We start from the raw sequence: 15,383 nt of genomic DNA, 5'->3' as shown, positions 1-15,383 counted from the left end.
TGAGGTCCCCATGGGCCGGGTAGCACCAACCCAGAACTGGCTGCAGGTGTGGTCCAGGCAATCCGTCTGTGAAGAGTTTGCACTGTGTCCCCCAAAAAGATGTTCAAGTCCCAGTTGCTGACACCTATGACCTATTTGGAAGCAGCATCTTTGCAGATGTCATTCAGTTAAAATGAGGTCACAGCAGATTGAGAAGGGCTCTAAAGCCAATGACTCGTGTATGTATTTGGGAAAGGAGAGGAAGAGCTGGACAGACACACGGGACAACACTGCAGGAAGACACAGGCAGGGACTGGAGTGGTGTGGCTGCAAGCCAGTGGACACCAAGGAGTGTGGGTCACCACCGCAAGCTAGGCAGAGGCCAAAGACTTTCCTGCCCTGCAGCCTGCAAGTCAGCAGCCCTGCCAACACCTTGGTTTCACTGCCACAGACGGAAGGACTAGATTCGTGCTGTCTTAAGCCACCTGGTGTGTGCAGCTCTAAGAAACTCAACACGGCAAGGACATATGACAAATGCCAGCACCTGGGGCAGAAAGCTTTCCACCTGCTGGTGCAGCCGGTGCCTAAGAGGGGAGTGGACTCCATAGGACCTTGTCAGGGGTTAACTTGGTAGCAGAAAGCTCAGGGTCACATTCCTGCCCGTCTCTAAGTTGACTCTGGACCATCTCCACATGCAGCCTAAGCCCTGTCCTTTCCTTGTCATTTCAGGCCACTGTACCCTGCCCACCTAGCCTTGTGCTGCTAACTTTGACACAGCCCACGAAAAAGCTTTACAAACAAAACAGATTATGTAAATCACAAGATTCTCCCAGAGAAAGAACAGAAATGATTCAAAAAAACAGTGGTTTTCTCCAAGAAAGAAATCACTCAAAGCCCAGGTCCCACTCCTGGCCACCCCTGCCGGCATCTTAGGGCTCAGTGGCAGGTGATGGACAGCTGCACTAGAGCCCTGCAGATGGCCCCGCAGGAGGCGGGACCCTGGCTGGGTTTCTGCTGGGAGCTGTCTTCAGAATCAGTCAATCTGAGTTGTGTCTGAGAACACTTGGCCAAATGTTTGGTCCATTTAAAAGCATTTGTGCTAGCACACATTTCTAATTTGCAAATGTAAGTCCAACCTCCACACTGTCAAAGGGCTTGCTTTCTACATCGCAGACTGGACATGTCCCTTCCCTGTGCCCAGCCTCAGCTGGCTCTGGACACAGGTCGCCTCTTCTGGCTGGGGCTAGTGTCCTATCATCATCACGAAGTGACCTCCAGGGCTCCAAATGCTGTGGGTGTTCACTATGAGACCAAGTTCAGGACCAGAAGCAAAGACTCAGGCATGGCAGAATGAGGGAACCCAAGGGTGGTGAATTTTGATTTTCTTGACTTAATTACTTTACACAAATTTGAATATTAAGGTCTTTCTCACTTTATTTTATTCTTTATGGTGAGTGAGGTAAAACCTTTTATTTATTTTGCTCTTATGGTGGACATTTTTAATTTTTAAAATTTTGCTCATAGTACATGTTTACAGTGCATGATTCCTTCATCATGGCAAGTTCCAGCATGTACATAACACAGGCTGCTAAGTACTGCCAAATAAGTAAATGAATGAATAATTTATCCCATGATAGTAATAAGAGAGGAGAGAGGAAAACTTGGCAAGTTGTCACCAATTTCTCAACTAAACAAACAACCTCTATACAACAGGCGAGCAGCAGTCGGCCTGACCCATGAGTCGGTCCTGAGGCCATGGGGACATGAAGGTGCCACTGCTCTGCACCATTCTGCAGCTTCCCGGGGATCCCCTTCAGATGGTGGCCCCAAGAAGCAGCTCTAACCATTGCAGGACCTACCCGCCCAGCATAGACCATAGGGTCTCACACTATGGGCCTCCCCGAGGCCCTCGTGGGAATCAGAACCCCCAGGGACAGGGTAAACTGTGAGGTCTGGCAGACCAAAGTTAAGGCTGCTGTTTGGAGGTGCCCATTATTTGCCTGTGTGTTCAGAGAAGCACGAAGAGAAAGCCAAGCTGAGACAGACAGAAGCAGATGTCAGGTGGTGACAAAGGATAACTTCCGGCCTCCCTGAGATGCTGTTCTGGGCTCTATTTTTCCCCTGTGCAGCCGACAGTCCTTCAGGCTCTGGTTTCCATGAAATACCAATTCTTTATAGAAAAAACATCCTGTTGTTTATAACCATTTCTTTGCGTCTTAGTCACTTTCCACGCTCAGACACCCACAAACTAAAGCAGGAGAGGTATATTGTGGTTCATGCGTCAGTCCAGGGTCAGCAGGCTCCAAAAGAAGAACTAGAAGGGCAGCAGGGCACTGCAGAGTAAAAGCTGATTCCCTCAAGGTGGTCAGGAAGCAGCAAGGGAAGGGAGGAGACACAGGGAGAGGCACCTGCCAGGCCACACCCCCAGGCCCCGCCTCTTCCGGTGAGGTCTCAGCCTCCCAACGCCAAACCAACTGTAGACCCCCCATAACCCAGTCACCTCCCACAAGCCTCGCCTCTCACACATGACATCCAGACACAAATCCTGACAGTTTGTTAATTTCTATCTTCCTTTTCTTATTATGTTGACCCTCCAAGTCCCATGAGGACAAAGATCAGGTGGCCCCCTGGGAACAACCTAATATCAGGACTGACACAGAGCAGCTGCTGGATGGACCGGTGGTTCCTACATGGGTGGCAGACCGTTACAAGCAGGTTGGCGGCACCTGGCTCTTGGTGCTCCCCATGCCTTAGATGATGGGGGGCCTCGAGCAGAAGCCCCAAGAGAAGCTGTGCCTCCACACCAGCCCCACATTCTATGGTTTCAGGAAAATGGCAGAGGACTTTCCAGAGCTCTGCATAAGCCAGGAGAGCCAGGCGGGGTGACAGCCCTGTGGTCTTACAGGGGAGGTGTCCTCTCTCACAGGAGGCGCCATCCTCAGTGAAGGATGGGACAGAGGAGGCGTGGAGTCACAAGGCATAGGGTTTACTGGGAATGCATGGAAGAGGGGGGACCCCAGGCCTTGCAACACGGAGACAGGAGGAGAGCACGAGGTTGCAGGAGAGGCCATGGGAGGAGAGAGAGGGGTATAGGGAGGGGATGTAGGCCTGCTTCTCTTAATTAGATGCATCAGGCATGGTTCCCAGAGCCTTGGAAAATGTTTCAATTTCTACTCAAATCAAAAGAAAAAAAATAAACTTTGGTGCAAAATAAAATGTTTTCATATCATTACTATATTCATCTTTGCATCCACTCACAGGCCACAAGGAATGATTTTCTTTTCTTTCTTATTTATTTAATTATTATTTATTTTTGATGGGAGGATAGTACCTCAGTCCCCAGAACATGACTGCAGGGAAGGAATTGGAGGCGAAGGTGAAGGATCCCCCCCACTGGCCCAACTTTGCTTCCTGCTTCAGGATTAAGAAAAGCCAGCAGGGCTCACAGAGCCCAAGGGACCCCTGGTGCTGCACGCATGGCCACATCCATGCTTGAAACATGTCTCAAGTTGAGCCTGGTGGCACTAGTCTGTCATGCCAGCACTCTGAGAAGTTGAGGCACGAAGACTGCTGGTTTGAGCCCAGCCTAGGGCAACTTAGTGAAACCCTGTTTCTAAAAACAAAAAAATCCACAACAGTTCTTTCATCAGAAAATATAATCTACTGCAAAATGGGTTTGTCCTGCATGAAGCACGTCTAACAATATACCAGCTGTGACCCTGCCAGCAGGCAGGGTTGCCCCGAAGGCAACTCAGCCAGATTCCCAGGCCTCAGCACCGATACACTGCAGCCATGTGTGTGAAAGGTGGCGGTGGCCATCCACCTGCCTCCACACTGGGTGACCATGTGGAAAGTCACAGAGGTGACAGAGGTGGTCCAGCTCCCACCCAGCTGTGTGCCACATCTCCTGATGGCAGAGCTTTGAGTGAGGAAATCTTACGCAGGACTCCAACCCCAGCCATGCCTGTCTGCCAGCTCACATGAGCCCCCAGAAAACACCTACCTGAGTGAAAAGTGATTGCTAGCCTGGAGGCCTCGAGTTAGAGTGTTTATGTGTGCAACAATGATGCCCTCTATGCCTTAGTTTCTTCATCGGTAAAACAGAACAATGACCAAAGAAGTGACAATATGCGGCTGTTGTACAGTGCAGGGACATCCACAGAAAGCACTTTTCAGTAGGTCCTCCATCGCGTTAGGCCAGGACACAAAAGCTATGATTATCATTCATCGCTATTTTTATGCCCTCTTTTCTGAAGACAAAATAGGATGTGGAAAGGCTAAAGGCAAACTGTTCAAGAGCCAAACAGTGACTGAAACGATGAGCTTGACCTTGAATCCAGATCAGTCTGAGGCACCTCACTTTGCCTCTGAGGATAGCTTTCAGGTAGCAGGTACACAGCCACTGTTGAAAAACAGCCTCTCCACTAGTGACATTTCAGGCACCCAGGTATCACTGAGAGCCAGGGTAGAAGACCTGCTCCAAGAGAGAATGAAAACGCTTCTCTTCCCAGGCATACCCGGGGCCCAGTACTGCTTGCTCCTGCTCTGAGAACCGAATCCCTTTCTCTGTTGCACTAAGAGCGTCAGAAACCAAGAGGCAAAGGGCCACAGAGCTGGGTTCTGCCCCTTCCATGAGAAAAGGCAAAAGAATGAGGAGAAAGCCACGTCCTCCCTGCCTGCTGGCTGCGACACAGCAGGAGCACCAACTGCCCGTCTCCAGGTGGACTGATGCCAGTGCTGGGCTCTGGCCAGCCTCAAGGACCACGATGGACTCCAGAAGGAACTGCTGCCCCCTCGGCCACAGTGCTCCTGTGTGACCTTGGGCCAGCTGCTCACCCTCTCCCAGCCTTGGTCTGCGGACTGGTAAACCAGACGGAAGGACAGGACGGGAGGCTGCAGTGGCCCAGCCAGGCAGGGAGACCCTCAGGGCAGCAGTGCGTCACCGGAAGGCAAACTTCCCAGGGTGCTTTGCCCTTGGCATGATTTGGCTGTCAGCCTGTCTTGAAGAAGGCTCTTTGCCAAGGCACGCTCCCCAGAAAACGGCTGAGAATTAGCACACTGCCTCCTGGTCAGGCTTTCTCCTTCTCCAGTAAGCAACAAGGAGGTAGAGGAGGCAGACAGACGTGGCATAATCATCTGAGACCTTCGGACATGTTTCCTCCTGTCCTACCTGCCCTGCAAAAGTCAAGCTGATTTCAAAGCCCAGGGCCGTCGGGTGGCACAGCTGTACTTGTCTACACTGACACTCTTTCCTGTCCATTAAGGTGGCTGCTGCGAGGAGCTGGCCGGCTACCACACGCCCTGGATTCTCTGGGCTGTGGATGTAGGTCTGGGAACACTGTTTTTAGGCCACGAGCAGCCAAATGCACTTGCAGAGGTACAGGGAGATCATGGCTCGGTGAATTGGGCTGGGACACTGCCCGCTCCATTTCCTGTTGGCCAGAATCCATGGTGGCTGGGCAGCAAGTCCTGGAGCCAGCACCTACCTTGCTTTCCCTCCCAGCCCTGGCAAGGCTGGCAGAGCTGGGGTCTGGGGAGCAGGACCTGGAGGATCTCCCCACAGACACAGCTGAACTGAGACAGCACTCTGAGAGAATCAGTGCCTGGAGGTCACTCCCCGGACAACCATATTCATTCTAGGGCAATATTTCTTCTTGAACAGTTTCCACATGTTCACTACTCTATCATGCAGCACTTACAATGAGGTCGTGAAACAGGGTCCCCAGCTACAGCTTATGCAACATCCACCATATCTCCCCATCACCTTTACGACGGGATGCTCCTTAACCTGGCTTCCAAGCCCCACCCTTTGCAACAGGACCAACAGCCTGCCTGAACCCACCTGTGCAGCCTCTGTGGATGCTACAGTCCTACTGCACCCCTGTCCCCTACTACCTCATCACCTACCAGACCTCTGCATTTGCTCATGCCTTGCCTGTGGCCAGCAAGGCCTTGCCTCTTTATCTCTGCTTGGCAGAAACCCCAATTTGTCTCTCGGGCTCAGGGTAGACACTCCAGGCCCTCCATCCAAGCCCATCTTGCCCACCGCTGCCCTCCGGGGCATGCCAATCACTGTTACCTGTAGACAAACAGAATTTCACAGAAAGCTTCTAATCCCTTGACGACAGGGACATTTCACCTTCTTCCCCTCACCACACTGCCTCATGGTCTCTGCATAGAGCCGTGGTTGATGAGGTAATTACAAAGCAGGAAATGCTCCCCTCCTTTAAGAGTTAAGAGAAGCACCCACTGTGAGTGGGGTCTTGACAGCTTTGAAGTGTTAGTGGCCTTTTCAGACTGCTGCTTTGCTAGACAGACTGGCTTCCTGGGAACCAAATGCTATGCACACACCCATCCCCAAACCCCCATCGCTGTCCTCCCAATCATGAGCTCAGCTCCTTTGACGTGGTCACCGACAGTCACCGTCTCTGAGTGTGTCTGCTGAGAAATAGGCCCGGCGACCCTTCCTTGGGAGATAAGAAATGGTCGCAGGAACCTGTGCAGACCTCACTATTCCTTTGCATGAAAGCAAGAATGAGATGAGATTAGAAACCTCCCAGGCTTGGGGCTGGGGATTTAGCTCAGCGGCATAAGCGCCTGCTTTGCAAGCGCATGGTCGTGAGTTCGATCCTGATACTGATTAAAAAAAAAAAGAAAAGAAACCTCCCAGGCTCACATCCAGGGGCCCACACAGGAGATGCAGCAGGTGATTGTGAGTATGTCCGAAAGGAAGAGGAAGGGGACATGGCAGGCCCCTGGGGTCACAGGGAGATGAAGAAACAGTCCAGGGGTTTGATCTATTTCTAGAAACTCCCTCTGAAAGAGGTTTCTCGAGCCACAGCCCAACGATGAGTCACCCTGTAGCATCATGCCAGGAATTAAGGAGCTGCTGTGAAGGCCACTTTTACCCTGATGGTGGACCGGAAGCTGAGGTTTGCTCTGTGGATTTAAGAGACAAAGTGAGCTCTATGGATTTTCAAAGCAATGACACAAAAAACAGCAGAGACCTCGCCCTCCTGCACCTGCTCCTCACATTCAGGCCTGAGGCTCTCAAAGCAAAGGCCTGGCAGCTGAGTGGGTTTCAGGGCTGGCACCAGACCCAATGCAAGGGGAGAAGTTGGGCTCAGGTGACGAGAAGAGGCCACGAGACCAAAGCCCAGATGATGCCAGGCCTGCATGTCCACCTCAGGTCCCTGGCTCTTATTCTCAGGACGCAGGCAGCACTGAAAAAGACATGAGTCTTTCAAAGGCCCATTCAGGGTGCAGGATGGAAAGAAGCTGCAGAGGGTGGTGGGGAGCGGAAGTGATTAGGAAGGAGCCGAGCACAGGGACCACGGGGTGATGGGAGTGGAGGGCTCCCCAGTGTGGGAGGGCGTCCAGTAATGAGCACTGTGGAGGAGGAACTGGCATTACACCCACTTCTTGTGACACCCAGCCGTTTCTGACCTTCACTGAGCCCGAGAAGGGCCTGGGAGTGTGTAAAGCACAGATTCTGGGCTCCCACCCTCCGAGGTACCAAGGCAGCACTAAAGACCAGGAGTCTGCATTTTAGCACAGGCCTTGAGCTTCTGAAGAGGTGGTGCCTGAGCCAATGAGCAAAAGCCCTGGAGGGAGGAACCCAACCTGTGCTTAGAAACCCTGATAGTTGGGGCTGAGGATTTAGCTCAGCAGCATAAGCATCTGCCTTGCAAGCAGGCGGTCGTGAGTTCGATCCCCGGTACCGGAAAAAAGAAAAAAAAGAAACCCTGATAGTTATGGAAACCAGCAGAAGGCCATGGGGCGGGGTGCGGGTTGTCCCTAGGCAGCTAAGCGGGACTAGACAGAAGGCAGGGCTCCCCTCCCAACTGCCCCTCAGGTTGCCCTGCAACAGCTAAGTCCTAAATCTCAAGTGGACCCTTCCATAAGGGCAAGAGTGATGCCCCAGGCCTGCAGGGACAGTTCAGAGCAGGACACTCCTAGCTGTCTGTGTCTAGCACAGCAACCTCAGTGCCTAGCAGTACCTAACCAGAGCGGGTTCTTTGGAAGTTTTTGCTGAAATGCTGACAACTAGCATCCATGTGAAGGCGGGATGATGGGACGTGGGCCCCACAGCCACACGAGAATGACAGGCACAGCCCTGGGGGAAGTGACAGCACCGGGCCACCCAGATACACAGACACATGGAGACCCTGTGGGGATGTCCTTGAGCAGGCCCAAGGCCAAGAGCCCTGGTGCAGAAGCTGCATTCACAGGGAGTTTTCAGACGGAGGCAATGTTGCTCCTGTTGGGGAAAGTGATGGAGGAACCCTCTCAACTGCTCCTTTCAGGGGCCAGGTGGATTTTTCCACTCCTCTCCAGATGGAAAACACAGGATGCTGGCTTTCAGTTTCCACCTTTAGATTTTAACATCGTAAGGCGGGGCTTTTTTTTTTTTTTTTTTTTTTTTAGGCGTATTCAATAAAGTCCTCTCAGCAAATTAAAGGGAACTGTATACGCAACATGAATCATTTTAAACTCGCCTATGACAGTCTCTCAGCACATTGGCTTTATTTTCAAATCTCGGACCAATGAAAAGATGATGACTGTCACTAGGATCCAGTTTCTGAATTAAAGAGATCCTTGAGCGGGGCGGGGGCAGCGGCACGCCAAGCCGCTCTGAGCTTTTAACATACTCTCCATGACAGGACAAAGCGGTGTTGGTCAGACTCCCCCAATTCTATTAGCAGATACAGGCTGTGAAACCTGGGCTGATGGAAAAACGCCTTGGGCATTCCCTATTTGCTCTTTAGCTGCTCGATACTAAATGAGGTGCGCACGGCAGCTCATCAGGATTGCTAGGAAAGGGAACCGGCTGGGAATACATCGACCCTTGCGAACACAGCACCTGACCTTGGGATTCAGGCTCCCACAAGGCTGGTCCACTAAGTGCACTAAACCTAGCAAACACCAACGCGCCTTTCTTATACCACGAGGGGCTGGGTTTCAGTCACAGAACTTACAGAACGCATCACCCACGCTTGTCACACACGAAGACAACATGGAAATATTTAAAATGGTCTGACCGAACCTGCTCTGGGATACTTGATGCTAGAAATGGATGTAAAGTCATTTCTACTCACTGTGTCCCAAGTAGCTGGTTCACAGTAATCACAGAGCAGAGCCAGGGACTTGGCCGGCTTCTGATCTCCCCCTCTCGAGTGCTTCTCTAGCAACTTCTGTGTTTTTCACTTTTCAATAACCACATGTATTAGAAATCTGTTCCAAAGCAAAAGCTATGTGGTACCTTTCCTTGCAAAGTCTCAGGACCGAAGCTGTAGACTCTCTAGGTCTCCCTGGGAATACGTAATGGTATTCCTCATTTACCAAATCAAAAAGCTGTGCTAGGATGCTGTTGGTACGAGATCACAGATGAATCACGACTGAGTTTTCTAACGCATCCTGTCTGATTTTTCTCCTGAACTGCCTATCATGAAACCTCAGGCTTTGGGCATGTGGGCAGTGGGGTAACCCAAGGGAGACAGAAGGAGGGTTCTGTTTGTTAAGACATCACCAGCCCGACATGGGCATGGCCAATATGGGAGCTGGAATTATTTTCAGTCACGGGAGAAAATGCCTGGTCTAACATCACTACAAGCACACAAAGCCAAGTGGCCTCCCTTTATGGTACGTCAGCTGTAGATTACAGATAGGACCTGGGTGTCCCCTGGCCAGAATGTGACTGATAGCCAGGCAGCTCTGTAGCAGAAGCAGCCCTGCTACCTGGTTAACTTCCAAGGCCACCTTGGTATCTGATAGCACCTATAGTCAGGCATCTAAAAAGTCCTTCACTTCCTCCTACGTCCTGGAAATTTCCAAAGAGCTGCCAGTGAACCTTTAACATGTTCCACGAGCCCCTCCCAGTTCCTTCTCTGGCGTGTCCTTTGGGAGGATGCACCAGTTGACAACCTGGAGAACAGCCCTTTGAAGGTTCTGTTATGTAACTTTCATCTGTGTCCCTTTTCAGGAGAGCCGCCTTCCAAAGCGTCCCATGTGTTAGTCTAAGATCACGTTCCTTGGAACCCCAAGATCAGGTGGCAGCTGAAGGATTTATTTTAGCTTTCCCCAAAGAACCTGTAACACTAACCCTTTTAAGGTTATAGTTATTTCTGAATCTCTTTTGAAACAGATATATTTGATGTCATGTACTTTTAAAATATCTGCCACCCTGAAAAAGTCCATTGAATCCTTAAGTCTGTCCATAGCAAAGTCACCCCCAGTTATGTTCTCTGTATCAAATCCTCTGTATCCTATTTTTAGTGCTATGACATTATGTGGAACTTTGGGACAAAGAACACAGTTTGGTCACCAGAAATATTGCAGTAACAGTGGAAACAAGGTATAGCAGGGGGTGATTTAAACCCATTTAAAATCCTGCTGGGTTCTGCACTTGGTAACTGTGACGGTCTGAACAAGACACCTAAGCACACAGCTCTGCTGTCTCATCTAACATGAGGTTAACGCATCTCCTTCGCGGAGCAATAAGGACAAAATGCTTGACGACTGGCAGTGGCTTTCTTCCGACCTCAGGCAACACACTACCTAGGTGTTACAAGAAAGCGCAAACACAGAAGCTGGCCAAAATTCCACTGTGCAGCTGAATTCGCCAACTCTTCACCATTTTTCAGCTTCAGTTCAAGGCTCTAATTAAAGTACTTTCCATTTTCAAAACAAATGCAAACAGTAATTACGTACGTCCCCTCCTTACCTTCCAGGAACAGCCTGACACTGAGGTGAAACTTCCAAGTCCCCTGGACACGAAGCTGTACAGATAAAGTGGCATTCCCTGGCTACCCTATTGACCCAATTACATAACGGTTCCAATGCCTCCTGCCACACGGATCTCTGAGAGGGTTACAGTTTCTTCTAGTGTGCTCAGATGTGTGGTGAGGCTCCACCAGAGGAACCCTGACAGAGAATTCGTGTAACTGCCACTGAGAGATAAGTTCCATCACCACACATTCAGGGAATGCAGTTTCCACTTAGGGTACTAAAATGCATCTTTTATAATGACCAGATCTTTATTGTTTATACGGATGTCTAATTGGAAATGTTATGTAACCGTAAAGCACAGAGCCTGCTGAAGCTATTAATAACCAGCTGCAATCACAATCTGAGGGTTCTTCAAGCTCAGAGGTGACGGATCACCTGGTACTAATACGCATGTACGTACACAGGATGCAGGCAAACCTATACACTCGCTGCATGTATGTAAGCATGGACTCAGAGAATGGGAATGATTTGTCCAAGGCCATAAAGCTAAGTAACAAGAGAGGCAGGAATAAACCCCAGGTTTCCTGATCTGTTTTCTTCTTTACCTCTGACACATTCTCATGTGTACACCATAGCACTGGGACAGACTTCACAACACCAAGCATGATCGCCATGAGCAAAGAGCATTCCTCAGCTAGAAATGACAAGCACCCAAGGGAATGCCTCCTTGTGGTTATCCGAAACACACTTACCCTCCTGTCCCCAAAGAAATCTAGGCACTTCAAAGGTACTTTAATATGAGGCTACTGCAGGTACGGTATGGAGGAGCCCAGCTTTAAGACTTTACAGAAAACTAAACATAAAAAAAACTGAAAAGGAAGAATTTATTCTTGCCTGGCCATTTTCATGCTGGTGGAGAAAAGGAGAAAAAAAAAAAAAGAGAAAATGGATGAATTAAAAACTAAGCATCAAGAACGGGAGTAACTGTTCATTGTGTAACGTAGCTTTGGATATATTAGCTGCCTGATGTATGATCTCAAAACCACTATTTCATAATTACATTATCGTTTTCAAAAGTAACTTAATGGAGGCTGCTTCTCTGCATTCATTTTTATTCTAAACCTCACTACTTAATCATGAGGCGTACAATACACAACGCTGGGAGATCAAGACACATTATCTTCTTTTGCAGACCCTATGAGCTTGTCAAAAACCAAAGCTTGGCTCTGGTTTTATGAATCTCAAACAGCCACTAAAACTGCTGGGAGCTTTGTCTCTGGGAAAAGGTGGCATATGCCCATTTCACTTGAGATTCAGTAACACGTTAAAAGGTTCATTAATCCACATCTTAAAAAGACCAATGACAACCCCATTAACAGCCCATAGGTCAAGTTGATGCATTCAGCTGTAATTAACCACCGAAGGGAAGGATCTAAACATCCTCTTGGCCCACCTGTCTCAGCCTCTCAGTACCCACACTGAGGCAGGCTCCACCTAATCTAACTAGTAAATAACAGAGTTAGGAGAATAAACCACTACTTTGTTTGTTTGCACCAAATGTTTATAAACCGAGAAGGTTTTACCTCTGCAAATGTGATGGACTCTTTTTGAGAACAGCAGGCGAGACTTACTGGCTTGCTGTTTTCCATACTGCTGGGCATCTAGCTGATTCACTGTATTTCATCAGTTCTAACAGGCTAACCCCATCTCTCCATCTGAAATACCTAACCTATCCCATAATCTCAATCTGGCACCTGGCGACATTTTATGGTCACCATGCTGTAGCCTAATAAATAATCTAATAGACTATGACACTGGCTTTGCCTCCTTTGGGCTGAATCTAAATTTTTCAGCTTCTTCAAGATCAAGTTGTCTTCTTGGAAATCAACAACCCATATTCAGTGCAGGGCTTTTAGTCCACATGTCTGCATCTGATCGGCTCACATGCCCTAACTCAGGCATGCAACCAATGAGCTCTCACACTCGAAGTCGTTTAGTGGGAAGGGATCGGAGAAGTTATCCAGCCCAACCCTGCTCCTATTACAGACAGGGAAACCGAGGCTCCTTATTACAAAGGATCTTTCCCTTCACAAATGCCATCATTGTCCATGCATGTGGTGTAGACAACCGATCCCAGCACTCTGTGACTCAGTTAAACAAGGTTTCAGACCAGGATCTGATGATTTCATGTGGCTTCCTCCTTTAGGATTAACCTGAATGCATTTCCACAGTTAAAGTCTGCAAAAGCAGACGGGATCCCATCTGTATTAAACCCCCCTTTCCTCTTTTCCTGGGCTGAGAAGTTGAAGTTCTGCTCAGACAGAAGGATGGCAAATGTGAGCCAAGTTTGGGGTGAACCCCCTTGGGTAGCCATCTGGGATCAGCCCCAGATCTGGTTAAGTAATGATCTCCAAGACTTACACAACCAGCACAGGTAGTGTCGACCAGCCCTCACCACGGGGGGAGACTAGGATGCAGCTGGAAGGCTGAGCACACTCTGGGTTGATGCAAAAGGGGCACATGGGAGGACTCAGCCCTGCCCTGTCCATCCCTCCAGAGGCCTGTGCAAACAATCGCAGGAAAGGAGCACCCAGGAAAGCATCCTGTCCTCTCACTGTAAGGGAAGTGGCTTTGCACTTACTGTACACACTGGGGGTCAGCAGCAACGGGTGGAGGGATGAACAAACAAATCCATGACATTCTACCAGCAATCCGTGCCATCTAAATAGACTGGAACAGGTATTTTCACACATGCACAGCGACTCCTGAGACAGAAGCAGCCAGTGGAAGAAATGGGACAGGTGCGGTTTTCACAGAAGACCCAGCTTGGTGGGGAAGTAAACGGGGTGCCTCGGCTTCCAATTTCGATCTCCCATTCTCTAGCTCTGTGACCTTGATTAAATCATTCATTCTCTCTGAACCTCGGTTTCCCCACCTGAACCCTGGAGAAACCCCTACTTCCCGGAGTGGTACCGAGGCACATTGCCCAGCACAGCCTGGACATTCCCTAAATGCCGCTGCCCCCCAGATGATGGGTCTAAACCCAGGCTGCACACGTATATCGTTATCCAGACCAAACAGTTCCTTTCAGTGGGCGGGTTAAGCCCCCATCCGAGTCCCCAAGGCAAAGGAAAGAACTAAGTCCCAAAGGCGAAGGCGTCTTGTTAGTTCAGCCTCCAGGTGGACTTTGTGGGTAAAAGGAACAGAGGGATTTAAAGGGAAGCCTCGGATGTCTCCAGGCTCTGGGTGGGGTTCGGGGAGGGGGCTCAAAGGCACCCTCCGATCCCTGCGAAGGGGCTTTGTTCCGAGGCGAAGGGCCTGGCTTACCGAGAAGAGCATCCGGAGGCGGGCGAGGGGCGCGCGGGGCACGCAGCAGAGCCACAGCCCGGCCCGGGCCCGGGGCGCCAGAGCAAGCGGATGCCGAGGAGGAGGAGGCTGTCGCCGGCTCCTGCCTCATTCTCCCGGGCAGCGCTGGCCCGCTGGCCGCCGCCCGCTGGGGCTGGCCGCCGGGCACAGGACCCCGAGCTTGCTGCTCATGTCCCAGTCGGCCGCTGGGGAGGCGTTCGCGCAGCCAGATCGTCTCCAGGCGACACCCGGAGGCTCCTCATGCCCCGCGCCGGGGCTCAGCGGGCGAATCTCAGGAAAGCAGCACAGAGGGAAAGAGGAAGAGAAAGAGAGCATGAGAGCGCGCAGAGCTGCGCCCCGCGGGGGCCGGGGGCGGGCGGGCGCCAGCAGCCCCGCCGCCCCACCCACAGCGCCTTGGCGCCCCGCGCCGAGCGCCCAGCGGGGCGCCGAGCCCCAGAAACTTTAGCACATGGTAGGCCCAGCGGCCGGGGTGGCCGTAGATGCCCCTTGTGTCGCGCGGCCTCAATACACCACCACCTCCAAGCTAGGGCCTCGGGCCGCAGCTTACCGGCGGCGACAGCGACCGCAGACGCGAATCGCCCACCTGGCCTCTGGCAGAGCAGTGCGCACCCGCTGGCCGGAGGAAGGGGCGGGCGGCGCTGGGTCCCCGAGGGGAGGGGCACCTGAGGTGGTGATCTGCACCGCTAAGGCATCTTGGTAGCGGGTGCGTGCGGGCCTGGTGTATGCGGAACCGGATGAGGGAGGGTCCCGTGCCCTGCGCCCCACGGCGCAGCTGCTGACGACGCGCGCGGGTTTCCCCGGCCCGGGTCTGCGGAGCCAGCCCTGTTACTTAGCGACTCGCTCCGGGGAGCCCACGCTGACGCGCGAGGAGCTGGGCTGCGGCAGCCGAGGGGAGGGGTGGAGAGGGGCGGATGGCAAGGAAGGGGAGCGGGAGCTCCGGGCGGGGCGCCGCGGAACTCCTCCCTCTGCCTCGCGGGCGGCTCTGGGGAGGGGGTCGGGGCTAGACGCGGCCTCATCCTGGTTTGGAGAAGGGAAGCGCCACGGGCCGGGCGGGGATGGGGAGGTGGGGGGTGGAACGTGGCATAACGATGCTCGGTCGCCTGCACCGCGGCGCAGCAGCAGGTGGCGGCGACGAGGCCCTGGAGACTGGGCGTCCATAGGCGCGCGCGGAGAGGAGCCCTGTCCCTGCGGGAGCGTGGCGAATGTGGCTGGGGGGTGCGTGGGTGTGTCACACGCTTCCACCCACGTGGTGCACAGGGGATCTGGGGACGCGGGTGAAGGAGGCACCTCCTCCTCCCTCTGGTCTCCTT

At 51.8% G+C, this 15,383-nt stretch overlaps 1 protein-coding gene across 1 annotated transcript in view; it reads right to left on the bottom strand.

Annotated features, from left to right (window-relative positions):
* Positions 1 to 14,996, bottom strand: part of Tunar (TCL1 upstream neural differentiation-associated RNA) — a 39,193-nt gene extending 24,197 nt beyond the window's left edge. The window contains exons 1-2 of the mRNA XM_063241566.1: positions 14,621 to 14,996; positions 14,035 to 14,343 (exon numbers count right to left, since the gene is read on the bottom strand). Of these exons, the coding sequence (XP_063097636.1) occupies positions 14,035 to 14,046 (12 nt within the window). The 5' untranslated portion in view covers positions 14,047 to 14,343; positions 14,621 to 14,996. The remainder of the gene's footprint in view (positions 1 to 14,034; positions 14,344 to 14,620) is intronic.
* Positions 14,997 to 15,383: the final 387 nt, after the last annotated feature.

The sequence above is a fragment of the Cavia porcellus genome, unplaced genomic scaffold, assembly GCF_034190915.1.
Source record: "Cavia porcellus strain 051 isolate PalLab524CR breed Dunkin Hartley unplaced genomic scaffold, mCavPor4.1 scaffold_31, whole genome shotgun sequence".
Lineage (NCBI taxonomy): Eukaryota > Metazoa > Chordata > Mammalia > Rodentia > Caviidae > Cavia > Cavia porcellus.
This window is presented reverse-complemented; position numbering and strand designations above follow the sequence as displayed.